At 51.3% G+C, this 26531-nt stretch overlaps 1 protein-coding gene and 1 long non-coding RNA gene across 17 annotated transcripts in view; one reads left to right on the forward strand and one right to left on the reverse strand.

The window, feature by feature from the left end:
- ZBTB16 (zinc finger and BTB domain containing 16) overlaps positions 1 to 26531 on the forward strand; it is a 199575-nt gene that overhangs the window by 87948 nt on the left and 85096 nt on the right. For 11 of the 14 annotated variants that reach the window (XR_015141845.1, XR_015141844.1, XR_015141841.1 and 8 more), the window contains one exon: positions 10833 to 10930. The exons of the other annotated variants lie outside the window; for them this stretch is intronic. Coding sequence is in view for 6 of the 11 variants with exons in the window: in XM_086339306.1 (XP_086195432.1) it covers positions 10833 to 10930 (98 nt within the window). In the remaining 5 variants the exon portion in view is untranslated. Of the gene's footprint in view, positions 1 to 10832; positions 10931 to 26531 lie in introns of those variants that run through there. 14 annotated transcript variants of the gene reach the window in all.
- LOC147357463 (uncharacterized) lies at positions 4731 to 9727 on the reverse strand. 3 transcript variants are annotated; one of them, XR_015141847.1, is made up of 4 exons: positions 9642 to 9727; positions 8442 to 8572; positions 7550 to 7671; positions 4731 to 6119 (listed from the first exon to the last, which is right to left on the reverse strand). It is a non-coding gene; the product is annotated as an uncharacterized LOC147357463 (long non-coding RNA). The 3 variants fall into 3 exon arrangements; XR_015141848.1 differs by lacking the exon at positions 9642 to 9727 and adding an exon at positions 9378 to 9549; XR_015141849.1 differs by lacking the exon at positions 9642 to 9727 and having other exon boundaries at positions 7550 to 7659.

Raw genomic sequence — 26531 nt, forward strand, 5'->3', positions numbered from 1 at the left:
CCCGGGCGTGTGCTCATGTCTCCTCTCTTGCTGGTGGTTTTCTGGTGCCTCTAGGGGTATGAGGGGACGTTACGGGTGGAGCACGTACTCTCTCAGGTGGGCAAGTGTGCGTGTGGAGCGGGAGGTGGGAGATGTGGAGACTTCTGCCTGCTTTACGGGAAGATCAGTGACTCACCGTCAGTGTCCTCTTCCACGGAAAGCAGACTGTGCTCCCTTCCCCAGACACGAGGTGGCTGAGACCGTCCTCAGCAAACCCTTTCGGACTCGGATGTGATTTATAAACGCACTAGCCGTATTATTATTAAATCTCTGTAGACTAGATATTTTTTTTTTTTTGCACTTTTCTAGAAGGAAAAAAGAACTAGCAGAGAAATGGCTATCTATTGGGGCTTTGCCTTTTTCCTTCATTAAAATGACAATGACTTTTGCAGTGTGATTGGATGTCCACACAGGTTCATCTGTGCACTCCCCGATCTTGCGTTTCGAGACTGATGTTCAGAATGATGGCTCCAAAATCTCAGCATCCTCATAGAGAAGTAATTCAATTTTCGGTGTGCTAAAGCAGAAAGAATGAGGCAATATACATTAAGAAGATTTTTCAGAAGGGTTTAATTCTACAGGAACTTTCTCCTCAGGCCCTTAATAAACCTCAGTTATTTTCAATAGTCTCTAAGGATTCATGGCTGGTCTGTGGGATGGGAAGGCGGTAGAATTTTGGCTGCCTGGCTAACAGGAGAGCATGTCAGAATGAGCCTAGATAACTACGAGAACGACATTTCCTCCGCACACCCGGGCAGAGCAGGAAGATTAAGGGGGAATCTGTAGCTTTTTGAAAGGGTTTTCCTAGAAATTGGCTGTTTTTACTGGTTGAAAGCTTCATATAGGAGTGACAGAGCGAAAAAGCGCTGCTCATCCGTAATCATAGTTCAGTTCCCATATAGGGCCTTTTGGGATCTGGAGAGAATATTTTGGGTTTATTTTTGTTTCCCTTGGGCTGACATCATGAAGCATGCCTCATGGTGCCCTGTTTTGGGTTTGGAAAAAAGCTCTGAAAAGCTATAAATCTTAAGGTATTTTACTTTTTTTCCTCTTCCCTTTTCTGAAAGCACAACTTTTCTGGTTTCTTAAAAAAAAAAAAAAATTAAAAAAAAAAAGAAAAGAAAACTACAAAAGTGTGTATTGATCTCCTTCCCTCACATCTTAACTGGCCCGGCTGTAATACCTTGCTTACATCTGCCAGGTTTTTGTGCAGTTTTGCAACATCTCCTTAATCCAGTGAGCATAAATAGAACATTTCAATCATATTTGGCTACCAGGAAGTTCGCAGATAAGCACGCTAAGACCTTGTTGAAAGAAGACCGTATGAGATTGTGTGTGATAAGATCATCCTATAGCCTGGTGCACAAATGAAAAACTTTTGTTCTTGGTGAAATTTGTTGATAGAGATATTTCAAATAAATGACTTGGGAGAACTTGGTGCTTTAAAACAAAGGGCCGGTTACATAACAGCCAGAAGCCTGGGCCTCCCGGTGCTGGGCTGCCACGAAGATCCTTCTTTGAGCAGTTGCTGCGGGGAGATTAGCACGGCCCTTTGTCATTTTTGACGTTGTGTTTTAACACTCTGGGGCAGCCTTATCTGAAAGCACTGTACTTCGTGTGGTTATGCCGTGGGGAATGACATTGTTCCTCCTCATATTTTCAAGGCTCAGGACAGCCCCTGCCACTCTTCACTCAGCTCCAGATTGGCCTTGATCCCGGGCCAAGGCAGAATGCATGGTTTTCCTTCCAAGAAGCCCAGGGAGGTCTTCTCTTTTGGACAACAGGGACAACTGTTCTATTTTAAAACGTTAGCTTAAAATATAGTTGATTTACAAGGTTGTGTTAACTTCTGTATAGGAAAATGATTCAGTTATACACACATTCTTTGACTTACTCGTTTTCATTACGCTTTATCACAGGGCTTTGAATAGCGTTCTCCGTGCTGTACAGTAGGACCTTTTTGCTTGTCTGTTCTCTATATAATAGATTGCGTCTGCAAATCCCAAACTCCCGGTTCGCCCGTCTCGCTCCTCCCCCTTGGCAGCCGCAGGTCTGTTGTCTGTGTCTGCGTGTCTGTTTCTGTCTTATAGACGAGTTCGTTTGTGTCATATTTTGGATTCCACATGTAACTGATATCACATGGTATTTGTTTTCCTCTTTCTTCACTTAGTGTGATAATCTCTAGGTCCATTCATGTTGCTGCAAATGGCATTACCTCATTCTTTCTTATGTCTGAGTGGTACTCCATTGTGTGTGTATACCTTTATCTGCATCTATATGTCACATCTTCTTTATCCATTCATCTGTTGATGGACATTTAGGTATCTAGGTTGTTGGCATGTCTTGGCTATTAGGAGTAGTGCTGATTTGAACATTGGGTTGCATGTATCTTTTCAAATTATAGTGTTCTCTGGATACATCCCCAGGAGTGGTACTGCTCATTCCTGTGGTGATTCTGTTTTAAATTTTCTGAAAACAAAATATTGTTTTCCATAGTGGCTGCCACCAGTTCACATTCCCACTAACAGTGTAGGAGGGTTTCTCTCCTTTTCTCCACACCTTCTCCAGCATCTGTTAAATGTAGACTTTTTAATGATGATCATTCTGACTTTTTGTGAGGCGATACCTCATTGTAGTTTTGATTTGCATTTCTCTAATAATTACCGATGTTGAGCATCTTTTCATGTGCCTGTTGGCCATCTAAAGGGACAACTGTTTGTTACTGGTGTGTGTGTGTGTGTGTGTGCGTGCACACGTGTGTGCGTGCATGCATGTGTAAAAGGCAGTGTGGTTTTTTAACCTCTACATTTTTTCTCCTTGAATTCCCTTTCATATTTGTCTGTTTACTGAGCAAAGATGCACTGAGTCCCTCCTATGTTCTGGGCTCAGTGACAGAGATTGAGGGGATGTTACCAGTATGGACTCTTCACAAAGAAGATTGTAGTCTGGCTAGCACAGGCCCCTGTTAACCCCACAGCCCTTTAATGTCATAAACCTGGTTGGAAAAGGCCTAGGAAGTCATCTAACTCAATTCTTGCTTGGCTCCAAAGCTGCAGAGTGAAATCTGGAGAGGGTAAGTGATTTGACCAAGGTCGCTGGGACGGTTCCTGGAAGAGCTAGAGTGAACATTGTGTCCCCCACTTCCCGTCCAGTTTTTTGGTCAATATGTGTGTTAGTTGCTCAGTCATGTCCACCTCTCTGTGACCCCGTGGACTATGGCCCACCAGGCTCCTCAGTCCATGAAAGTCTCCAGGTAAGAACACTGGAGTGGGTTGCCATTCCCTTCTCCAGGGGATCTTTCTGACCCAGGAATCAAACCCGTGTCTCATTATGTCTCCTGCACTGGCAGGCGGTTCTTTACCACTAGTGGTCAAAATACCATGCTTCTAATCTAGACTTTTGAGAAAATATGCCTCTTTAAAAGGCTCTGAGGCAACGGCCTCCATCTTCCATGGCCCATAGGCCTGGATCCCCAGCAGAGGGATGCTTGCTGTCAGCCTGCCCCCCGTTTAGCAGCACAGAAGGTGTTAACTAGCACTCTGTTAGTTCTTGGTTGCTTTTTTTAATCTGTTGTTTGAAATCCTTGCTTTTTATTGGTATATTTACTTTATGGCATACATAAAGAGCTGTATTAAAAAATAAATTGTGTTGTAAAAGCATTCGCTAATGTTTATTAATATTGACTAGTCAGAGAGCAACGAACTCTATTGCTAGAAGGATAATTTGCGGTAATACCAGCTAAGCATTCACAGCTTGTCAAATGACTGTCTAATCTCAACGTTTAAAAAAAGTGGGTAAAAGGACAATTTCCCTTATTTATGCCTTGAGAAAATGGACGTGACCCACTCCCTAGCCAAGATTAGAACTATGCTTGCTTTTTCTCTCTGGGGGTGCCAGGCCTCCTGTCTGAATCCAGGCAGTTCCAGGGCTGGCTTTTAGTGTGGGCTATCCCTTGGTCTGGGGGTGCTTGGCAGTTGCTTCAGGAGCTGTAGCCTCTCATGGGTCTGCTCTGGCTGCCTGTGTCGGTGCTGAGGGACTGGAGGGAGAAATGGAGTCCTGGTTCCTGTCTTCCAGGAGCTTGTAGATTTGAAGAACTTACAAATGGCTTAGTCCAGAATTGTGGACTTGATACTCCAAGAAAGTACCTAAGGAGGATGACACTGGATGTGCCTGTGGACCCTTGGTGACTGAAATAGATCACTCACTATTGACAGCATTAAAAGATGTTCTTGTGGGACTTCCCTGGTGGTCTAGTAGTTAAGACTTTGTACTCCCAAGGCGGTTTCAGTGCGTGGCTGGGGAACTAAGATCTCGCATGCTTGTGCATTGCATGGTATGGACTAAGAAGGAGAGAGAGATGTCCCTTGAGAAGATTCCCTGTCACCCTTCGAAAGTAGAGAACATTCCGTGAGCATCCCAGGTGTCCTGTGGATGACCTGCCCTGGCCTAGGGTGGAGGCTGCTAGCGGAACAGTTCTGTTCAGAGTATTCTTTCACCACAGAAAGGCATGTGGAGAGAGAACAGAAGCCTGGACCGTGTACAGAAACACTCTGCAGTCTCCCTAGAAGTTGCTTTTGGGAGTAAATCCCTCGTAACCCAATCGCTTTTCACTCATCTCTTAAAGTTTAAGCCCAGAATGGCGTTGACTGTTTGGCCTTCCTCTTGGCATTTGAATTGAAGGCAAGTGGACATTGAAGGCACATTGTGAATTTAATGATCTGGGGAAGAAGAGTAAGCCCGTTGTGGAAGTGCATAAACTCTTTTCCTCTATCAGTTCTGTTTCCACTCGGAGAGGTGAGGGAGGCCGGGGAGGTTCTCTTACCATTGGGTTTAAGGGCCATTTGTTGCTTTGCAGACTGAGAGCCTTGTCAGAGCTCCCAAAGGGACCCAGCTCACAGGATGCCCATGTGGGGAGACACAGCTGCCAGTCAGGGCCAATGGACAGGTCCGGCTCAAGAGGGGAGCGGGAGGTTTGTATGGGGCCGCCTTCCCATGATCAATAGAGAGCCTTAGGCAGTATTGACTCCCGGAAGGCAGCAGGCTTTTGAGAGAAAGGGATCATTGAAACCATCATGGGGAGCTGAGTCATAGAACCTTCTATCTTGTCCTCATCTCTTCTGAGTACCCCTAGAAGTACTGTGTAGGTCAGATTGATGGTCGCGGGATCAGGAAGCGAAAGATCAAGCATTGGGCTGACTTCTGCTCGTGGGGGAGCTCACACCAAGTAGAGGAGTGAGTTGGAAGGACCTTCAGAGCTGCTGAAGCTAGAGTGTTGGTGGGAGTGGGGGATGGAGTCGTGTAGGGTGAGAACAAAGAAAGCATCATCTTATAAAGGCCCTTCTAGGATGGCTTCCCCACTGCATCTTCTCTCAGACAGAGGTGAGTCAGTGGTTCCCCCACTCAATTAACTCTCAGGACAGATCTTAGTTTTCAGTGCTGGTGTGGTGTGACCAGCAAAGTCACAGGGCAGGCACTTTCACCTCCCCAGGAAGACAGCGAAGAGGGACAGCCTTTGGGTTACTGGAACAGAATTCCCCTCTTGTTGGTCTGTTCTCACTGCCATTTGTCTTTGGCAGAGGAGCTTGGGAAGAAATGGAATATTGGCAGTGCTGGGCTTTGAACCTGTCTCTCTGAGGCAAGCACTGGTGCCGGCCCTGCTTCTAGCGTTCTCCCCTTAGTCCTTGGCCGTGTGGGGTGAAGGAGGGCTGAGCTTCTCCAGCAGGGCACAGATGCAGAGGGTGCCCCTTAGGGAGCAGCTGGTATGGACCGCTGTCCCTGGAGGCTGGGCGGGTGAGGATGGCATCTAGCGTCAGTCTCTCCCTGCTCCCACTTCCTCTCCTGCTGTGTTCTAGTGGGGAGATGAAGCGTCATCCCGAGGCGAGGTTGGCCTGAAGCTCAGGCTTTGTGCAGCTGTGACGTCACCATTGGCCTTCCACCCGTGGACTTCAGGGGCACAAGTGAAGGTCCAGCTCTGGGTTGGAGGTGCCCATGAGGCTCTTGTGCTTGGCGCAGTGTTCAGATGAGAGGAGGCTGTCTGGGATTTCTTTGGCAGCACTGAGCAGTCGCTTCTAAACTAGGCCCTACGAAGAAAAGGAAAGCAAAACAGGCCTTCTGCCATTACATAGTCACAGTCAAAAGCAGATGTGTATGAACGTTCAGGCTCACAACAGCACGAAAGTGGTTTGAATGAGCATGTAGCTTGCTGACTTGGTTTTACTAGGCAAGAATTGTGTGGTTGAGAATCAGTGAGGAGTGTGTCGTTCCCTCCAGTTAACTTGTTAAGAAGTTCGTCTTAGCTTACCTCTGATTTCTCATAATGATTCAGCTCTCTTGAGAAAATAGCTAGAAACCTGTTAGAGGTTAATTTTTTTTTTTTTGGTCTTCTTGGCCCGAATTGAAAATCTCTTAGCTTCAGGGTGAGTTTACCCAATGAGTCAGGTGTGGACATGCTGGGGCAGAAGCGGGGGTGGGAGAGCATCTGGGCCTGCTCCCCAAGAGTGGGTGGTGGGGCCCCGAAGCCTGTGAGGGAATGGACTCTCTGCCGACTAGAGTGTGGAGATGCTTGGGCCGTCTCGAACTGGGTTGCACTCAAAACCGTGCCCAGTGCTCTTGCTTCTCAGAGAAGAGAGTGTGAAAACCAAGGCAGCAGGCGTAGAAAGGTGCAAAGATGTCCTGAGCTGCCCTCCTTGCCTGTGTTACAGTGGAGGCTGAGGACCTCAGATGGCCACGAGCAGTTCGACCTTGTGAGAAGGCATGGCCGGGCTGGGAAAATATAGGTGTATGTGGCTCAGGAAGAAAGAGGCGGACAGACTTTCCATTTTCATCGAATACTTTGCAGCAGCACCATGAGGGACGGAGGTGATGGGGGCTGTGGTCTAGAGCAGGAGTCCCCAGCCTCTGGAACCTAAGGCCTGATGATCTGAGGTGGAGCTGATATAACACTAATAGGCATAAAGTGCACGGTAATTGTAATGCACTTGAATCATCCCCAAACCATTCCCCCCACCCCACACCGTGGTCCATGGAAAATTTCTCTTCCAAGAAACAGGTCCCTGGTGCCAAAAATGTTGGGGACCACTGCTCTAGAGAGACAGACCCTGAGTTCTGACAGTTTGTTCTTTTGCTCTAGAAACCAGTTGGGACTTTGTTTCCACGTTGATCATTCCCACAGACGGCGCCATTTAGAATCTATTGGTGACCCTTAAATACACTCAGATTCTTCTCTGCCCGTTTCCCTTTGCTTTGAATTAGGAGAGGTCACTGCCTCGTTATAGCCATCTCTTGGCATCTAAACAGTAGCAAAGGATATGGGTAAACCGGCTCAAGCTGAGCTGCGGGCCTGTGAGGTGCCTCCCTCTCTCTTCTGGACCCCATCTGCTTTGTCCTACTCTCTCAGCCAGTCAGGCAGGACCCTGGTCCTTGTACTCCACCTGGGATCGCTTGGACGCCACCCTTGGCCCCTGTGTGGGGGCGCTGAGTTAGTGCGTCAGGAGCAGGGCAGTTTCCTTACCCCGAGGCTTGGGCAGGAGAGGACACCCGTGTCTCTGGAGGCTGGAAAGTGCAGGGCGGCAGAATGGTTCCAAAGAAAGGGCTGGTCGTGAGTTCTGGAAGTTTCTTTCACTGAAAGATAGACTGCAAGTGGGTGAAGGAGGGAACTTAGGTTGTCTGGATTAGAAGGATTTAAAATGAACAGATTTCTGGGAATGGGTGTCAGTTTTTTGCTTGGGTTGTCCTGGCCCGACCGCCTAGGTGTTGTGAGGCATCACACAGATGGCATATGGCTCAGGGAGAGAATGTATGTGGCCCTCGCTCAGTCACGTCCAGCTCTTTGTGACCCCGTGGACTGTGGTCCACCAGATTCCTCTGTCCATGGGATTCTCCAGGCAGGAATACTGGAGTGGGTTGCCATTCCCTTCTCCAGGGGATCCTCCCAACCAAAGAGGTGATTATACCCCTCAGAGGAATCCCTTGGAGGCTGGATAAAAGGGTATGGTAAGTCTTTTGAATAATAAAATTTTGACCCTGTGAGACTCAGATGGTAAAGAATCCGCCTGCAATGTGGGAGACCTGGGTTCGATCCCTGGGTTGGGAAAATATCCTGGAGAAGGGAATGGCAACTCCCTCTGGTATTCTTGACTGAAGAATTCCATGGACAGAGGAGCCTGGTGGGCTACAGTCCCTGGGGTTGCGAAGAGTGGACACGACTGAGCGACTTTCACTAGACATCATCCATCACTTTACAGGTGAAAAAAAAATGCAGAGAGATTGTGAGAGCAGGATTTGCAAGGTTGTAAGGCAAATCAATGACCAAGTTAGGACCAGAATCCAGGTCTTCTGGCTGCTCCCCTGCCATCCTTCCCTTCCTCCTGCTCCCCCTGTAGTAGAGGGCAAGAGTGCATCACCTTACACACCACGCCGTTCCTGTTGGTCAAGAAAGCCGCTGACACCAGTGGCCAGGCAAATCCATTGGCACCAAACAAGGCGATGGGGTAACCCTGAACGTGTTCTTTGGGTGAGAGACTTGATCTGGAACCTGCAGAAGGAAGAAACAGAAACCCAAGAGTGGACTGGGGGTGCTTTCCTGGTGGTGGCTGCTGAAACCCAAGGCTCGAACACTCCAGTGTCCTTTGGGAAAGCCAACCCTAAAGGATGTTGTGCTCCTCTTCCTCCTGACAGCCACCCCAGAGGTGGGCACTCCTGGAAGCTAAGAAAGCATTAGTGCAGACAAAGGTGGAGATAAATAAGATGAACCCATGCTGACCAGACCGTGAGCGTGTGCACCAGAGTCACCTGTGGGACCACCTGTGAATAAAGCTTTTGCTGCTTCACAGAACAGCTCTTGGGAAAGCAAACCCCTCTCCTGCCTGGGCAAGTGACAGGCGCAGTCAGCTACCATGTGTGAACATGCATGGGTGCGCACACACACACACGCACACGCACACGCCTGGGTGCGTATTTTAAAACCCGCTTTGCCCAGAATGCTATTAAGACATGTCCCAGTGCCCAGCATTGTGAAATATATTTAGAGTTGAGAATGCTCAGTGGAAATGTTCTGTTCTGTTAGTTATTATTTCTCAATTGGGATGGATCGGCCTCGGCCACGAATCAGATAACATGGGGGTGGGGTGCACGGCCGTGTCACAGATGAGGGTGTGTGTGTACTTGTGATTGAGAAATCATGTGTTGTCTTTGGCACGCGGGGAAAGGGAAGGCAAGCAAACACCACTGTGATTGAGAAAGAGTTCTGTGAAGGGGCCTGGGCGTGATGGCCGACAGAAGCTGGCCACACTGGACCCCAGATACGGTCTTCAAGCTACCAAGCCTGGGCTCGTACTCACCCCGGGGCCCTCAGGGCGGTGATGGACTCTGGGCTCTCATGGGACTTGGAAGGTGCTGGCAGTGGGTGGCTGGCCTGAGTGTCATGATCTGGGCACCGCTGACTGGAATGTACGATCCTCCCCCTCTCCACCTGCATTCGTCTAGTATCCTGTACCAGCAGCCCTCCAGCCTTTGACTGTGGGCCTAACACATCAGCGTCCCAACTGTGATGGGCGGTTCCCCTAAGAGTGCCTGCCTGCCGCCCCACCGCCCTCGGCTCCTACCTTTGGCTGCAGTACCTGCTCGGTTCCTCGGGGCTGAGGCCCCTGAGGAGACGGCGGGCAAGGCGGGGGTGGATCCCGTATCCGGCGGAAGCACAGAGAGGCCTGAGAACAGGAGTGTGGGTGGGAGGAAAGGCAGAGTTCCGGGCCAAAAGGCCCCTATGCCAGCCCACAACCGACTCTCTAGACCTTCCCCGCTAGCCACCCGCCTCCCTGCCTCCCTGCTGTCTCCTACCCTAGCAGTGGGGTCCGGTGGGCAAGGACCAGGATCACAGGCTGGACCTGTGAACAGTGGTTACCAGGGCTCCTGTCTTCCCGGGGTGCTGGGGTGATCGTGGGTGGCTGGCCCACCTCACATGGCAGTGACGGTAAAATGAGATAGCGTGCGTAAAAGTACTTTGGAAAGCCAGTACCGATGGCTGCCACCTTCCTTTTATAGAATGATGATATCTGGTTTCTTCAAGCCTTTCTTTCCATCTGGGTTCAACCTCTGGTGGGAAGTAGAGGGAAAGCACATCAAAAGCTGGGCCTTTGGGGAGGTTTTGTGTGTTGGGGAGTGACTGCGGGTCTAAGAACACCTGGATGCTCTCAGAGGAGCATCTGATGTCCCTGAAGGCCTCGGTTCACTAAGAACGCTTATTTAGAGCCTGCTGTGTGCCCATCTCTGGGTGGGCGCTGGGCTGTGAAAGACAGAGAAGGTACAGGGTGGCCCTCTGGGGTGTGTGGTGGTTTGGGGGAGCCGGGGGCTCTCACAGGGCAGCGCAGCGTGGGCCGTGCTGTGAGCCTGGTAAGCAGAGGCACCTTGGCCTGTACGAATGGCCTGTGCTAGTTTGACTGTGAAGGTTGTGTCTGTCTCACTGTCCTGGGGCTCCCTCCTTCCTCTCCCCACAGGTGAATCTGACTTTCTCCCTTGGTCTCTGTGCCACAGGGTGGGGCACTAGGGCACGCCCTATCCTTCTAGCCCTTGGACAGGACCAGGTATAGATGCCACCTTGGCAGCCGTCCACGGGAAAGGGGGCTCTCGGCCGCCTGTGGGACTGTGGATGTGTCAGGGTCCACCTCCAGCTCCCATGTCCTGTGTCTCCCTTCCTCCTGTCCACCTGCTGGAGGGCTGGCTGCAAATTCCCCCAGTGGTGGTGGGCCTGCTTTCTGTGCAACCAGAGCGGCAGCAACCTGTCTTTTCCTTTCCTGCAGGAAACTGCACAGCGGGATGAAGACGTACGGGTGTGAGCTCTGCGGAAAGCGGTTCCTGGACAGTCTGCGACTGAGAATGCACTTACTGGCTCACTCAGGTAGGCATAGATGCCCTGGCCGGCCCACCTGAGCACGGACGCCCACCTCCTGCCTGCCTGCCTTTCCCCCACCCAGAGCGTGAATGTCTCTGCTGCCAGCAGGCCTTGGTCTGCCCCGTCCTTTGGATGCTCCCTCCAGGCTGCTGGAATGAGCGGTCCATCCTGACCACATGACTGTCTGGATGGGTCCATCCTCTGCCCTCCTGGGCTTCCTGGGCATCGTGGGTACCCAGTGCCCTGTGTGATCCACCTTCCCAAGTAGACTGCAGTTTCATTAGCAGAACAGTTGTGGAATTAGGTTCTCGCTGTCTAATGAATCTGACTATTGGTTCACATTATACAGGAGCCTTTAATTAAATAGATATAGAAAGGTTGGAACACAAAGCTAGTTACAGCGTGCTGTCTTTTGCAAGTTAATTCTGGTGGAGTCGACTCTGCGGCTGCTGGTGCTTTTGCTTGTGTTTGGGCAAAGCTTCTCTGCCTCACGAGGCGTGAAGGGAGGAGAAGCAAGCAGGCAGTGTGCCCTGGTGTTGTCGGTGGAGGGGCGGATACGGCAGGCCCAAGGCTGCTGCCTCGAGGCCAGGGGGGCTGCCTGGCTTCGGTGGGAGAGGCCGCCACACTTCCCTGCCGGGAGCAGTGCTCTTTTCCCTCTAATTTCCTCGTCTTTCAGCTCCGGAGTCACGTTTTAGGGGAGAAGAGCCAACTGTCTTCTCATCTGGTCTTACTCTCTCCCATCTTGTCCACGGTCAGTATCTGCTGTCCTTTTCCATCCTGTCTCCCTCACGGGGCCCTCCAGGCAGCTGGCAGTTCAGTGTTTGTGAAGTGAGTCTGGACTTTGGGGTTGGCCAGATCCCCATCTCTGTGACCTCAGGCAGGTTTGTCTTCTGCACCCCAGTTTCTGTATCTGGAAAGGGCAAGCTGTTGCTAACTCCTATCAGTTAGGTACCAGAATGAATGATGAAGGCATCATGCCCTTCTTAAACTACTGCTACTGCTGCTAAGTCGCTTCAGTCGTGTCCGACTCTGTGCGACCCCATAGACGGCAGCCTACCAGGCTCCTCCGTCCCTGGGATTCTCCAGGCAAGAACGCTGGAGTGGGTTGCCATTTCCTTCTCCAATGCATGAAAGTGAAAAGTGAAAGTGAAGTCATTCAGTCGTGTCCGACTCTGGAGCCCCACGGATTGCAGACCACCAGGCTCCTCCGCCCATGGGATTTTCCAGGCAAGAGTACTGGAGTGGGGTGCCATTGCCTTCTCCGTCTTAAACTACAGTTGGTGTTTAATAGCTGTTGATTGCTTCCACCTTCCCCCCTTTTCCTCGGTTCTGAAGCTGTCCTCCTCGAGCGTTGCCGTCGCTATGCCCCTGGAGGACAGTCTGAACGTCTGTGGTCTGTCTCACTGTCTTCATCGCCTTGGTCGTGCTGCTGGTAGCTTTATGTGTATCCGCTCGCGCTGCCTTCCTGCAGAGCCGTGTGCCTCTGCGATGTGTGAGGTGCTGTCCCTCTCACAGGCCTTCATGGCCCTGCATCAAGTGCTCTAACTCCTTCCCTTTCTTCCCTCTTCCAGATCCAGGAACGGGGCCACGCCAGGCAGCTGGGTGTGTCTGTGTCCGCCTTGTCCCTGTGTCTTTGTGTTCCTTTCCTTCTTCCCCTGGGGCCTCCCCTCCCCCACACCGGGCCCCAGGGCAGCATCCTCATCCTCCACCTGCCCCACGTTGGCCCGGAGTCCTCTGAGTCAAGGCCTTCCTGAGCTTGGCATCACGCTGGGTACCCGTGCGCTTTCTGGTGTGTGTTTTTGTAACTTGCACCTGCAGTCTTCCTGCTCCCCCTTCTCTTTGCGGGTTGTTCAGGGTTTAGTGAGGGGTCCCGCGAGCTGTCTGCCCACAGGTTGGCCACCCTCCCTGGGCCTTCTGTTTCATCTGTTCCGTGCTTCTTGGTGCCTGTGTTGGTCTCTGCCCCATGTGCTGTCGGGCACTTCCATGCAGGTGATGTAGCCCGCGGATAAGGCTTCCTCGCATACTGTATCTCAGCCCAGTAAGCTCCCTTGGTCCTTACTGTTTCCTGGGGTCTAGTGTGCTAGCTATACTCATGTTCTGGTTGGTGTGCTCTGGTGCTGGTGTGCCTACCAGCACAGCTTGCTCGCTGAGCTCTGTGGCTTTGTTTACCCCATCTCTGTGCATGGAATAACCCTTCCCTAGTCTTTCCAGGTCTTCCAAGGTCTCTAGAATGATCCCATCCTTGACTATCCCCCACCTCCGGCCAGAAGCGATCAAGCCTTCTTCTCAAGTCCATATTTCTTTATCTGAAGCTGTCTCTGGGTACAGTCTTTCTTCTCTGTATTATTGTTATTAATGGAATTGCCTTATTTCCTCCTTCTTGGGAGTCAGGATTAGGAATTTGGGCATCTTCTTCCTAACCATGTGACCTTGGGCAAGAAATGTAAACCATCTGAACCTCTGAACACAAGGCTCCGTTAGATACTTAGCACTCCGCCCGGCACATGATAGGTTCTCAGGAAATGTAACTTCCCTTTCCCTCAGTTTTCCCCTAATAGACTGGAATACGCTCCCTGGGGACAGGGTCTGTCCCCATGACGTGCAGCACATTACCTGGTACAGTGCTGGAGTCTGTAGACACTGCTTGAATGGATTACTGCAACCTGGGAAGCCAGGTGACTTAAGAAAGCTCCAGTCTCTCACGGGTCTCTCCTGCAATAGAAGGAGTTTAGACTGTGTCCCAGGATTCATTACAGGGCACTGGCTACGTGTGAGTTAGCTGAGGTCTCTGTTGTGAACCCAGTTCTTCAGGAGTGTGGGTAGGGTGGGTAGAGTGGCAGAAAGAGAAGGAGCTGCTTACACGCGTTCAGGTGGGTCCAGGGGCCCCAGGTCCAACAAGATGAATAACGCGTCACCCCATGACTGAGTGCTGGTTCAGGGTCCCACAGCTCGTCTCGTGCAAACCCTGGGGCCTATCTTCCTAGGTTTTCCTCTGGGTCTCTGGAGTCTGTGCAAATGATGTGTCCCTCTGAAATTCACTTGCCACTGCCCTTGTAAAAGAGGATTTGGTGATGGGGGAGGTCACAGCAGGGCCTTAGTTCGCCCTTGCAGAGAGCTCAGAGCTTGCTTTGACTCAGATTTTTCTCTTCTGATTTTTCTTTCCCTGGCCCCACGTACCTCTCACCCTTGTGTCAGGACGGCTTGAGAAGAAAACAGCGACAAGGGCTTCGTGGGGCTACATCTCGAATTGTTCGCCCCCCGCCCGCCCTTTGAACAGTGAAGGCCCTGAGGCCTCTAGAGAGACCTGGCCGTGTCGGGGAGGTGGGGTGGGAGGGCTGGGCCGGGATGCCAGGCCTTCTCCCAGATTCCAGTAGCAGAAATTGTACTTTCCTCATTCCAATTCCTCCCCCTAGTTGCACGGTAACAGAACTATGTGCGGTCTTCGAGGAGACGTTTAATTAGATGACGTGAGATTTTCTTGCCGCTCTGTTTTGAAGGCTCCGTGCAGGGAGCAGACAGCCAGGATGGCCCCTGAGCATCTGGGGGGCTACCCCCGCCTTAGAGGGGCTCACCAGGGGCTGTAGCAGCCGCGCGGAGTGGCACAGAACCAGAGTTGCCCTGGGGACCGTGTTTTCAAAAGGGGGCAGGCATGGGCAAAGGGGGTCTGGGTCCTGGGTCAAGGTCAGGGAGCTCCTGACTTCCCCTGAAGGCCATCTTTGCCCCGAAAAGGCTCATCCCCACTGCCTCTCCTCCTGGGACTGCACAGGCTCGCTTCCTTGCAGGCTGTGCGTGCGCCGCCCCACCCCCTCTTGGCGAGCGTGGCCTGTGTTTGTTATTGTAGTTCTGGTGCTGGGCCAGGCCTGGCTGGGCGCCAGCCTTGTGGGTACAGTGTGTACAGTGAGTGCTGAGCCAAGTTTGTCATCATACACGATTAATTTTTTTTTTTTTTCTCATCTGGTAGGGGTGGGGCGAAGGAGGAGGCAAGAAGGAGTTTCTCCAGTGCTTGAGAACAGGCCTCATTGAATTCTGCGGAGATATTATTTCTGAAAAGATAAAGCACTCTGGCTCACCCTTCCTCCCCAGCGTTCCTTTTTCTCGAATTATCTTCCTTCTCTCCTCTGCATTTCCCTACCCGAGGAAATCAGCCTGTGTGAGACCGACACTGTGAGGTCTTATTTCCAGTGACTGGAATACCAAATTTATACTCCTAAATCAGTTTGCATTGTGTTGAAATTGACAATTTGTTTAATTAGAAGTTTGCCCTGTAGGAGGCCCTTCTTAGAGACAATTCTTCCTCTCTCTCTCCATCTCTTTCTTTTTTCTTTTTTAAGATCCTAAATGGTGGTAGTGAATGTTCAGTTTAATTGAAGTTTTGATTTCGATTTGAATGCGTTAACTAACCAAGTGTTTGTGAGTTATACCTGATGATAACAATAAGTTTAAATTAACAAACAATAACCTAACTCACTCAGTAATGAGATTGATCTGGCAAGACCCGGCGTTCTCAGAGGTGGTTTGGAGATCAGGAGGGTTTGAGCCCTGAGAAGGAGATTTGGGGTGAGAAGAGAGACCACTGGAGTGCTTGCGGAACGTGAATCTCAGGTGGAGGGAACAGGGGAAGGGTCCCAGCCCCTGTGTGCGCCCAGATCTCTCTGAAGTCTCCCACCCAGTCCTTTGCTGCCCCTTCCCTTGTTGGGGCATCTGTGACCCGCTGTGTCTTTGCCACTCCTGTTCTCTCTTAAGAGAACATCCTCGCTCTGGGATGTCCGTGCAGAAACCACAGACTCAGGCGATGACTCGAGTTGATCCTGCGATGTGCTGGGGTAAGGTTTCCCATTAGGTAGTGTTTCCCACAGCTTGGCCTCATGTCCTGGTGGATTATAACTGAGCACACCCAGCGCTGCTTGCCCCTATTTTTTGCCTTGGCTACATACTATTTAGAGACTTGCATATTTCTGTGGCCTGCTTCTATTCTGGGAGTGTCGTTCATTTTTGGAGCCAGCAGATGCTTCAGGCTCTGTGTACTTAACCCTGGAGAACAGGCAGCACCCCTGCCCTCTGGGTGCTTATGTCTAGTAGGAAGGATGTCTGATACTGTGAAGTTATGGTAAAAGAAGGTGATATGTGCAGATCGCTAAGAAAGAGTTCTAGGAGAAATTCAGAAGAGGAAGGGGGCTTCTGGAGAAGGTGGTAGAATGGATTTCTGAGACGACCTGATGGGGGCAGCCCATGCCTCCTGGGGTGATGTGCAGTGTAGCTGGGGAGTACAGGCTGGGCATGGGGCGGCAGAGGGGCAAGATTGAAGGGGCCTCGAGTTGCAAAGTGAGTTGCACTTTACCTAGGGCACTCAGAAACCATTGGAAGATTGGATAAGGCAGGGACACTTTTATTCCTCTGGAATAGAAAGGACTGTTGGTCTTTTTGATGTACTCTAGACTGGAGTATAGGGTTCATAAGGCTCTTAGGGGAAATGGTGCGACTGACAGACCGTCCTGAGGCATGGCTGGAGTATGGTGTGGCCTGTGCCTCTTGCACTTGTTGGGGGCACGCAGCCTTTCTTTGGGAGTCCCGTCTGCATCCTCCCTCCTCCTTGCCCTTCTCCGGGCTCTATGAGCCATGGCCGTTGAGGATCACCCCGACAGCAGATTCTTCCCCATAGTTAGAAGCACCAAGAAAGAGTGTGGTCTTCGGCCGACAGATTTTTCTGGTTGCAGCAGCAGCGTGGTGTGGCCGGGCGTATCATCCGGGGCCGGGTCAGCGGCTGGCAGGGAAAAGGGCAGGTGGAGTTGGGGTCAGAAATGCAATTGTTTCCTCTCTTGCTTTCCCCCGTCCTGATTGGATGGAAGTCACAAAATTTTACGAGATGTCAAAGATCTGTGGATTGTGTACTTGGCCTCTCTTTTTTTTTTTTTCTTTTGGGAACCACTAATGTTTGGGGTTTCTGGGTCCTTCTTTGCAAAGACAGAGAATGTGGGGAGGGGGCAAAGGAGCTGTGACTGTGAGGTGGAGCTTATGAGCCGGTCCCACACTGATGATGGAGAGGCATCTGAGGATGCAAAGATGGCTGCTCAGGACCTGCAGCTTCTCCTGACCTTGCGTTCTCTCTCCTGTCTTTCTCTTCTTTCCTCCCAGATTACCCATCTGCTAGGAACACGAGAACGGGGTTGTCTAGGCGGCTCTGAACCCAGGGTCCATTTGCTCCCTCTCTGCTCGCTCCCTTCTGCTCTTGGCTTTCTGCCATCGGGGTAAAAGCAGGAGATAACCAAGAAGAGACTTCCCAGGTCCTGGATCTGCAGAGGTGGGCCCCATCGAGGGTTAAGCTGGGGTGTGAGTGGCTCAGAGACCGCCTTCACCTTCCCTTCGGTCTAGGGGGCGCGGGGACGAGGAGAAGCCACTATCCCTGGCTCTGTCTCCAGCACGCTCCTCTCTCTCCCTCCCTGCTCTGAATCTGGCCTGCTTCCCGAACTTTTTCCCAGAGTGGTGTCGTCACTGGCCTGCCGGCAGGTCTGGATGTTCTGCCAGCATTCCAGAGAGTTTATGATCACTTGCAGATGTGCCTCCAAGAACACACTGTACCCAAAGCAGAAATTAATGCGGGCTTGACTGCCGTCCAAGCCCATACACGGGAGAGAGGAAAAAGAAAACAAAAACTGTTTAATGCTGTTTATAAATTATACACTGGCTGATGAAAAATACATTTCTTCCCCCCCTCCTCCTCGCTGCCCCTTGCTGCCCCCCACCCCCGCCCCTTCTCCCTTTCTGCCTCAAGAGCCTAAACGGAGACCAGAAGAATATGGTTTTGCCTTTTAGCTCCTGTTTTGGCTGGGATCCGAAACCCCACTGCTGATTCACAGCCAGGGTATTTTTCCCCTTTACCTGATGAAATATACTGATTTTTCCATCCCAGATGGGGTGTTTTTGGTTTTGTTTTCTGTTTTTTTTTTTTTTTTTGGCCAGGGATCTTGTTTACAGCAAGTGGCAGGTCCTGAGGTGGCATTGGGTGCGATGGGGGCCCTGGGGTAGATGAAGACCCCCCATCTCCCCACCGTAGTGCTACTGGAGGTATGTGCCTGGGTTCCCCAGATGTCACATTGGGCCAGCTGAACAGAGAAAGTTCAGAAAGTTCATGGCAGGTCATTGTATTAAACAGTGTTTTCACCACTTCCCTCCCGCCCCTTCACCTGCAGCCCCTGTGTGTAAAAAGGGGTTCACATCGCGGCCCCCCACAAACACACACACGTCTCTCCCTCCATATGGTGCCTTAGCAGGGGTTTGGGAAGCGCATGCATCTACCCCTCTGGAGCCCAGCCTTTCCCCCTATGCTCGAGTCCCCACCGTCCCAATTTATTCTATAAATTCGTTTCCACATTATGTCTATCCATTTACATGGCTTTTGTGTTTTTTAATACCGCTAATGTTTATCATTTGCCCAACAGGCTCGACAGATTTTGCTTCCTGTAGAGCATCGAGGCTTTAGAGCCCCCTCGTTGCTAAGTAGCAGTCTCCCTGTACTGTAAGGGGTTGATTTTGTATTCTGTTCAGCGCTGTATCTTATTTTTGTATGCAAGACAAAGTGTTTTGATGGAGGACGATTGCGGCAGTGTCTGGAGGCTGTTTGGAGTTTTATGGGCTGTACAGTACACTGTGTGCTCTCCGAACAGAACACAGGCTGTTGAATTTTGGATTGGATTTGTCATTTTTCCCCCCTCGGAGAGGAGCCTGTCAGATAGAACATTACTTTAAGGGTGGAGGGAAGAAAGTGGAAATTATGTAATAACCTTCTTTCTCTCTCTGTTTCACTGCGTGTGTGTGTATCTTTCTCTCTGATTTTTCTATCCCAAAATAGGGTGGTTTCTACCCCCCCAACACACACTCCCTTTCGTGCCATCTGATTCTGTCGAGTGAGATAATGATGTGCGTATCAGGAAATGATGGCCCTTGAGAGATGGATGCCGGGACATCTCGTCTGTCTGTCTGTCTGTCTGTCCTCCTGTTCTGTCCTTCCTCCTCCCTTGCTCCCACCACCCTGCTGCCTTCTGGGCTGCCTTGCCGGCCCTTGTTTTTGTCTGGGTCTGGCTGGCTGGTGGGGTGGCAGGGGAGGATGTTGGTGAGGAATCTGCCCAAAGGCAATGCCATATTCTTACTTCCGGGGTTCTTTTCACCTTCCTGGGTGTGCACCCTGCCAGGATTGCTGGGTGGTCCTCAGCCCTTGCATCTTGCTCTCTTCCCAGTCTGTCCTGGGTCCCAGTGTCCAGGGCTGTACCCAAGAGACCAGCTGCCCCCAGACCAAGGCGTGACGGTTCTCTCTGCCAGCTGTCCTTCTCCATGTGGTCTTCTGAGCTCTCTCTGGTAGCAGGTGTTTATTTTCAGCTCTGCCCTTCTCCTCGCTTCCATTTCTTCCCCCGTCTCCTTTCATCGCACTTCACCTCTTTGTCTCTGTTTTTGCATCTGTGTTGGGCTCAGCCTTCCCTCAGTGCTCCTGTGCATTTCCAGCTTCTTTCTTATGTCTTCATTAGACTTGGTCTCCTGCCATGCAGGGGAGGCCTTTGCTGTCTCACAAAGTTCAGAGGTTTTTCACTGGGAAGTAGAGGGTGGTTGGGGTGTGGAATAAATTGTTCCTCTGGCCCGGAAGGCCTGGGGAGGACTCCAGAGTGCTCCCAGAACCTTAGCCTTGTGTATTCCTGCCCCATACCTCTCGGGGACCAGAGTGGGGCTTCTCTGGCTTGGTTCCTGCTTTTCCTAGGTCCCTGGATGTTTCCTCATGTTGAACTGAGTGTGGGAGAGTGGAGGAGCAGGGTTAGATCTGGTAAAATCCTTGTTGGACTTTGCTGCTACAAAAGTGCATCTTGCTGGCACTGTGCTCCCAGAGGTCTGTACCATGCCCCTGAATGCAGAGCCCACTGGGCACCTGGGAGCGTGCTTACCCTCACGTCCTGTGGCCTGGCAGAATACCCAGCACACAGAAGGCTTTTGATGAGGGTTTGTTGAATAAGGGATAATACCTTGTTACTAAAGAGTTTGTACTTCAGGGCACAGATCTGGGTTTGGTGAAGCTTCTACAGTTTGGGCTACCCTGTCTCAGAAAAAGATGATGAATATCAAATGTTAGAGCCCCCTCCCCACCCCCGCTCAAGGAATGGACCCATGCAGTGGAGGGGGGCAGTTGTTGCTGGAACTTCTGCTTTTTGAACTTCAGAAAGAAGGGGCCTCCGTACATACCATGAGGAGCTACCAGTTGGGGTCCCCAGAGTTGGAGCGACTGAGTGGGGAGATTCAAGTTTAAGGATAGGATGGTGACATCTGCTGTGCTCTGGGGACCCTGGGCTTCCCAGGTGGCGCTAGTGGTAAAGAACCTGCCTGCCAGTGCAGGAGACATAAGAGATGCAGGTTCAGTTCCTGGGTTGGAAAGATTGCCTGGAAAAGGAAATAGCAACCCACTCCAGTGTTCTTGCCTGCAGAATCCCCATGGACAGAGGAGCCTGGTGAGCTACAGTCCATGGGGTTGCAAAGAGCTGGACACGACTGAAGTGACTTAGCATGCATGCTGGGGACCCTCAGAACGTGGGGGCAGCCATGTTTGCAGACCTCAGGTTTGCATTCTGCAAGGGGCAGGACAGATTCTCCTGCTTTTGGTAAGCTGCCATTGGTCCCAGTGGACCTGGTGGCCACCTCTGTATTTTAGGGCCCTCTTCTCAGTGAGCCTGGTTAGGAGCTGCAGACGGACCCTAAGTCTCATCTCACCCAGAGCTCCAGGTTCATCAGTGCATGCGGCAGTCTCCTGCCTCCACCCTGGGCTTCATTGACTCTCAATGAAGGAGCGTGGCAGCCGCCCCTTTCTTAGGTGCTCCGTCTGCCTGGGCCACGTCTGACTGGAGCAGAGCACTGGTCCTTTCATGGTCTGTGTGTGTGTGTGTGTGTGTGTGTGTGTGTCTTGGAGAGGAACCAGGAAGGTGAGTGGCCCTGGAGGTGATGAGCAGTGTACCTTGAGGTCTAGGGGTCTATTCTGCTCTGCTTCCAGACTCATCCATTAATTAGGGTTGGGGCAGAAGTAGGATTGGACCATCTTTCGGGAAGGACACTCGTTACTTCTTGGAAGATGTGGAAAAGCTGCAGTTGTGTTCCCAGTCATGAGGGCAGCTCTGTGTGTGTGTGCATGTACATGCTTGTGTGTGCACACGTAAGAAAAAGAGATTAAGAAGAACTGTTTACATGAAATACTCAAAATTGTTCCTTTGCTGTAATGGCTCCGCACAGACCATTTACCTTGCAGATTTAAAAACTAAATGAGCTCATCATAACTAGTGACTTCCCTCGACATTCATGCATTGCAAAGCCCACGTTACCTTTGAATTTCGACTTCGTTGTTTGTTATTAATTCTTAGATATGGGTGGTATGTTTCCCTCTTCTTGGATTCTACCGTGGACATGTTGGTTTGGTGTGATGAATGGAAATGTTTCTCAACAGGATCCCACTCAAGAACCTTTTCATTTACAAAAAATTCTATTGGAGTATAGTTGCATTACAGTGTTGCACTGCTTTTTGCTGTACAGCAGAGTGAATCAGCCATACATATCCAGCAGTCTTCAACCTTTTTGGCTTCAGGGACCCATTTTGTGGAAGACAGTTTTTCTACCATCGGAGGCGAGGGGGATGGTTTCAGGGTGATTCGGGTGTGTCACATTTATGGTGAACTTTATTTCTGTTATTATTACATCAGCTCCACCTCAGATCATCAAGCCTTCCATCCTAGGGGTTGGGGGCCCCTCCATACATATGTCCACTCTTTTTTTGGATTTCCTTCCCATTTAGGTCACCGCAGAAGCACCACCAGAGTTCCTTGTGCTATGCGGTAGGTTCTCAAGAAGCTTTTCATTTAAAAAATAGCCCCATGATCTCTAGGATGGCGTCTAGAGTTTCCAAGGAATCCAGTGGGCTGAGGTGGTACTTTGGGCTGAGGGGTTGACTTTGGAGGGGGCAGAAGTTTTTACATGTTTTAATTTAATAACTTGGGTTTCCTGTGAATGGTTCTGCGTTCCATGCAGTACTCTTGCATTTTCATAACTGTCTCTTCCACTCTGGGTAGAGGAAGGGAGGGAAGAAATAACAGCAGCAGTATTCTGTGGGCAAAGGAAGAAAACAAGAGAATGGGGCAGAGAACAGGCTAAATTTAAAATTGTAATTGGCTGACTTCCACTGGCTTGCGGGTGTTTTAATGACTCATAATAACTTCATTTAAAACCAGCTGAGCAGAAAATAGATTGGAGAGGAGCCTCGGGCCATTATGGATTTGTTTTTTTTGACAAGCTCGGTGTTCGGCAGCCAGGAAGGCTCTCAGAGAGGGCTTGGCTGTGTTCGCTCCCTCTCTCTCTCTGAGGGTTGGTGGTCTGCCCGGGAGAGATTGTATAGAAACCCAGGACTGCTTTTTTTTTTTTTACCCTCCCTATTTTTTTTTTAACTGATTAAAAATAGACGCCTTGAGGTATTATTTTAGCATCAGTATGGTTTTTTTTTTTTTTAACTTTTGATGTGGTAAATGGAACATAAATAAAATTGTTTTTGAAATTACCGAATTAATTAGGTACTAAAGCCACTACAATGCATACATTTCCTTTGCCGGTTGCCCTGATCCATATTTGGGGGGCGTTCCCCCTTTTTTCTCAATCCCCCACTTTTTTCTCACTGGCCCCCCCAGCCCCACCTTCCTCCCCACGCTGACCCTCCCTTTGAATGGCAGGGCTCTTTTATCATCCCGGCTGCGACGGCTAAATGATTTTTCTTTTTTAAGATCTGTAGGATTTTGACAGGATTGGTTCCGTCCTGCTAGCCAGTCGGCTCGAGGAAGCACGAATTTTGGGAATTGCCAGAAAAGGCGCTAACCTGCCTCTAGCCGTTTTTAAATAGATCCTGCCTGCTTCCCGTGCGAGGAACAGTGCCAGTGGGCCAGTGATCTTTTTCCTCTTCTCTTTTTAAAGTCAGCCGGCTTAGCCACGGGCTGCGTTGGTCTGGGCAGGACGTGAGGCCGCCCACCCGACCCCACCCCGATCTAATTGCTCATGGCCCTTTATCTGTCCCCTCTTATGGCACCTGTCACCTTGTTTGTGTCATCGCTATTTATTTGCTTGTCCTTTTTCACCTACCAGACTCTTGAGCTTCTTCAGAACATGTGATTTATTTCCATGTCTCCCATCCTACCTAGCAGAGCTACCTGCAAGGTGGGTACACCTCAGTTGCTTGTTGAATGAACTAGTGGGAGAGTATACGCGTGTGTGTGGCAAGGCGGGGCACGCCCCCGAAGCGCTGCCCTGCATCCTGCCAGCCCTAAGGGTCAGCCGTCTGGACGGGGAGACAGGAGCGGAGGCAAGACCTTATCCGGGGCGTGCTCCATGGCCTCTCCACAGCCCAACACCCAGCAGACGCTCAGGAAATCCTGTAGAATAAATGAATGGCTCCGGATGCACTGCTGGGCGGAGGGGAGGAGAGAAAAATCCCTCCAGAACATATATTGGATGCCTCCTGTGTTCCAGACCTGGTGCTTGGCGTTCTGCATGTCCAAACTCACTTATCTAACACTGACCTTGGAGGGTAGTTATTCTGATGCTGTTTTACAGGTGAGGACACTAGAGTGTCCTTAAAGAGCCGGAATGACTCGTGGAAGGTCACACAGCCAGGAGTGGCGAAGCTAGATTCCTCCCCAGGGCTTTCTGCCCTCCATACCTCCATACCTCACTGCGGTGCTGGCCCAAGGGTTTGCTTTCCTGTTTATAAAGATAGCCAGGATCTCAGTGATTGGGGGAGACAGGAAGAGCCAGTAAGGCCCTGTCCCCAGGGATCCTGGGGGTGGCAGAGGGTCACCGGCTTTGGCTTGGGGGCCTCGCCCCTGGGCCACCAGGAGCGGGGGTGCGGCTCATGAGCCTCTTCCTGCTCTTTCCGAGTCTCGAGTCTCTTGTGTTCATTTGATGCTGCGGTGGCCCCTGGCCATCCCCCTGCAGGGCAGCGGACAGGGTGGTTCTGGGAGCCTTGCTAGGGGGTCTGTGGGTGAGGATGTGGCCTCCCACCCGGGTGCGAGCTTGGCAGTGTCCTTTGCCCATTCCTTCTTCCCACCACTTTCTCACTGAGAGAGGAGTGGCAGGTCCAGAGATGTGTTGCCGGTGGTCTCCCTTGCAAGGAGACCCAGCGGGGTGCTCTGCTGCTGAGCGGAGGCCCTCTGCTCTGTGGTACTGAATCAAGAGTGAAGGGGGCAGCTGGCCATCCCCACACGTGGGAGCTGTGGTGACTCGGGGCTCCTCAGACTTTCCGTCTTGGGAGTGAGACTCACTGCAGGCCTCCCCGGTCTTTCGGATTCTGTCCAGTGGAGCTGGACCACTTGGCGTGAAGCTCCTTCTGTCTGTTCTCCAGCAGCCTCATCTTCCCCAGGCACGTGCTGGGGATGCTGGAGCCTTCTCTGGGGACCAAAGCATCAACCAAATGGGAACCAGATGGTGAAGCTTGGGGCAGCAGAGAAGCCTCTGCTGTGACTATTCTGGGTCACTAGAAGTGGCTCTCTTTGCAGGGGGGATGGGTGGGGTGGGTGGAAATCGTCCGTGAATGAGTTCATCAGTTAGCTGATGGCCAGGGAGGGCCCATCGATGCCGCGTCCAGCAGGACAGACAGAAGGGCTGCAGTCAGGGTCCGCACCTGCCAGGGGTTGTTGGTCTGGCGGAGAGGGTACCATGAGACCCCAGCAAGGTTGGGTGTGCCCCCATCCCCGCAAACGGGAAAGAGTGAGTGTGGAAGTTTACAAAAGGGAGAAGTCCCAAGGACCAGGGTGATGAGGGAGGAGGTTCCTGGGATTTTGATGGACTGTCTCCTGCTGGAGTGTCCACGTGGAGCCACGAGGTGGACAGTGGATCTGTGTCTCTGGACAAGAGAAGCAAGAGCTTCCGTGAGCAACAGCCAGCCGGGCAGATGTCTTCCTCCTCCTCCTGTCTTGTCTCCTCTTTCTGTTCATAGCAATCCTGAAGAGACTTTGAAGTCCAGCTTATCATACTGGAGACTCCTCAAGAGTTCTAAGGATGTTATGGCCCACCTTGGGCTGCAGGTTGAGAATGACTGCAATAAAAACGAAAAGCTGGCACTTCACACAGTCTCTCCGTTGCACGGTGTCCATGGAATAAAGCACACGTGTGAACGTGGGCTTTCAGATTGGATACAGATCTGGAGTGTTCTGTGTTTCTCATGCGAGACTAGATGACCCCCAGAATACGTCGTGTGTGTCCAGGCTCCACGAAGCCCAGGCTGAGAACACATACCGTAGAGGACTGCACCTCTGAGGTGGAGGACAGACTCAGAGCCCTGGAGGGTACAGGGGAAGGGAGAGGAATTCCTTAGGCTGAGGCCCCAGGCCCCAGCCTCCTTCCCAGACCGCTACCTATGTGCCTCTTGGAGGTGAAGGTCGCTGCTTCTTCCCTAGGGCCCTCTCCTCATTCATCCTGACAGAGACGTATCTTCTAGACTTCTCCCTGGCCTTTAACACGATCCTTCCTCCTCCCTACTAACCATCCTATTTTGATTGGAATTCTTGATTGGAATTTTTTTGCTTGCCAGGGAAAGGAGAAAAAAAAAAGAAACCCACTAAGTTCTAAACTTTTCATTAGGTAGTTGGGATAAGAAGTCTTCTGGGGTAGTCAGATTAGAGCTTGGTGGCTCTCACTGACTATTACAAGCTAATTGAGTGCCAGGAGCTCACTGGCGGTTGCAATGAGCATTTTGCTGGAGTAATTGTGCAAAGGCCACGGTCGTCAGTAACAAGGTAACTCCAGGTAAGGAGAGAACTCCCTGAAACTTTTGATTTGCTGGAATCCTCCTCATTTTATTTCTTCATTAAGATGAGCCCAGGAGAGATAAGAGGCCCGGAGACGAGCTCTTCTGAGAGGTTGCTGCTCACTGGGGATTTCTGCGTGAACGTCCCTGCCCTGATGGCGTGGTCACTTTGTGAGGGCCTGTTAGGAGCCATCCCGCACAACTGGCCCGTGATGGGCCGGGTGTACGTGGATTGAGATTTGGGGTCCAGAGTCAGATGCTCTGGGATACAGGCTGGAGAGGAATGAGGGCAAGCACTGGGAGCCTGGGGACAGCTGACCAGGGTCAGGGAACCTCACAGGCCAGCATCTTGTTTGCTGACGTGTGCGCTGAGAACATGCCTGACCACAGGTAACGAGGCTGGCATCGTGCCCTCTGTCTCAACTGGGATCTGTCTGTCTTGGGTGGGCGAGGTGTGGGCCTGCATAAATGTTGTCTTTTCTGTCCCAGAGAATTCTTTATGGTAAAACTTTCTTAGATAAGCTATACGCTCCCTGGTGCCGCATCCCCGGCCAGAGTTGTAATCAGGAGGTTGCGGCCTGAACCTGCCACCTGCAGGTCTGGGCTAAGTGGCTTGGGGAGGACTTGTCAGCACCCTTTGGCAGGGGGCCTGGGGCCTTGCCAAGCCGACCTTGTCCTCTGGGTGGCCCTGCCCAGCCTCTGGCCCACCGTCCACCTGCACTGAGTCATGCCCCTCAGAGGACAGCGTGTAGCTCTGCTTCCAGATATAGCCCCCTCCCTCCAGGGGGACAGGGAGGGTCATTGTTG

The sequence above is a fragment of the Bos grunniens genome, chromosome 15 (genome assembly GCF_055505025.1).
Source record: "Bos grunniens cultivar Pamir isolate PY7600 chromosome 15, Bosgru_T2T1.0, whole genome shotgun sequence".
Taxonomy (NCBI): Eukaryota; Metazoa; Chordata; class Mammalia; order Artiodactyla; family Bovidae; genus Bos; species Bos grunniens.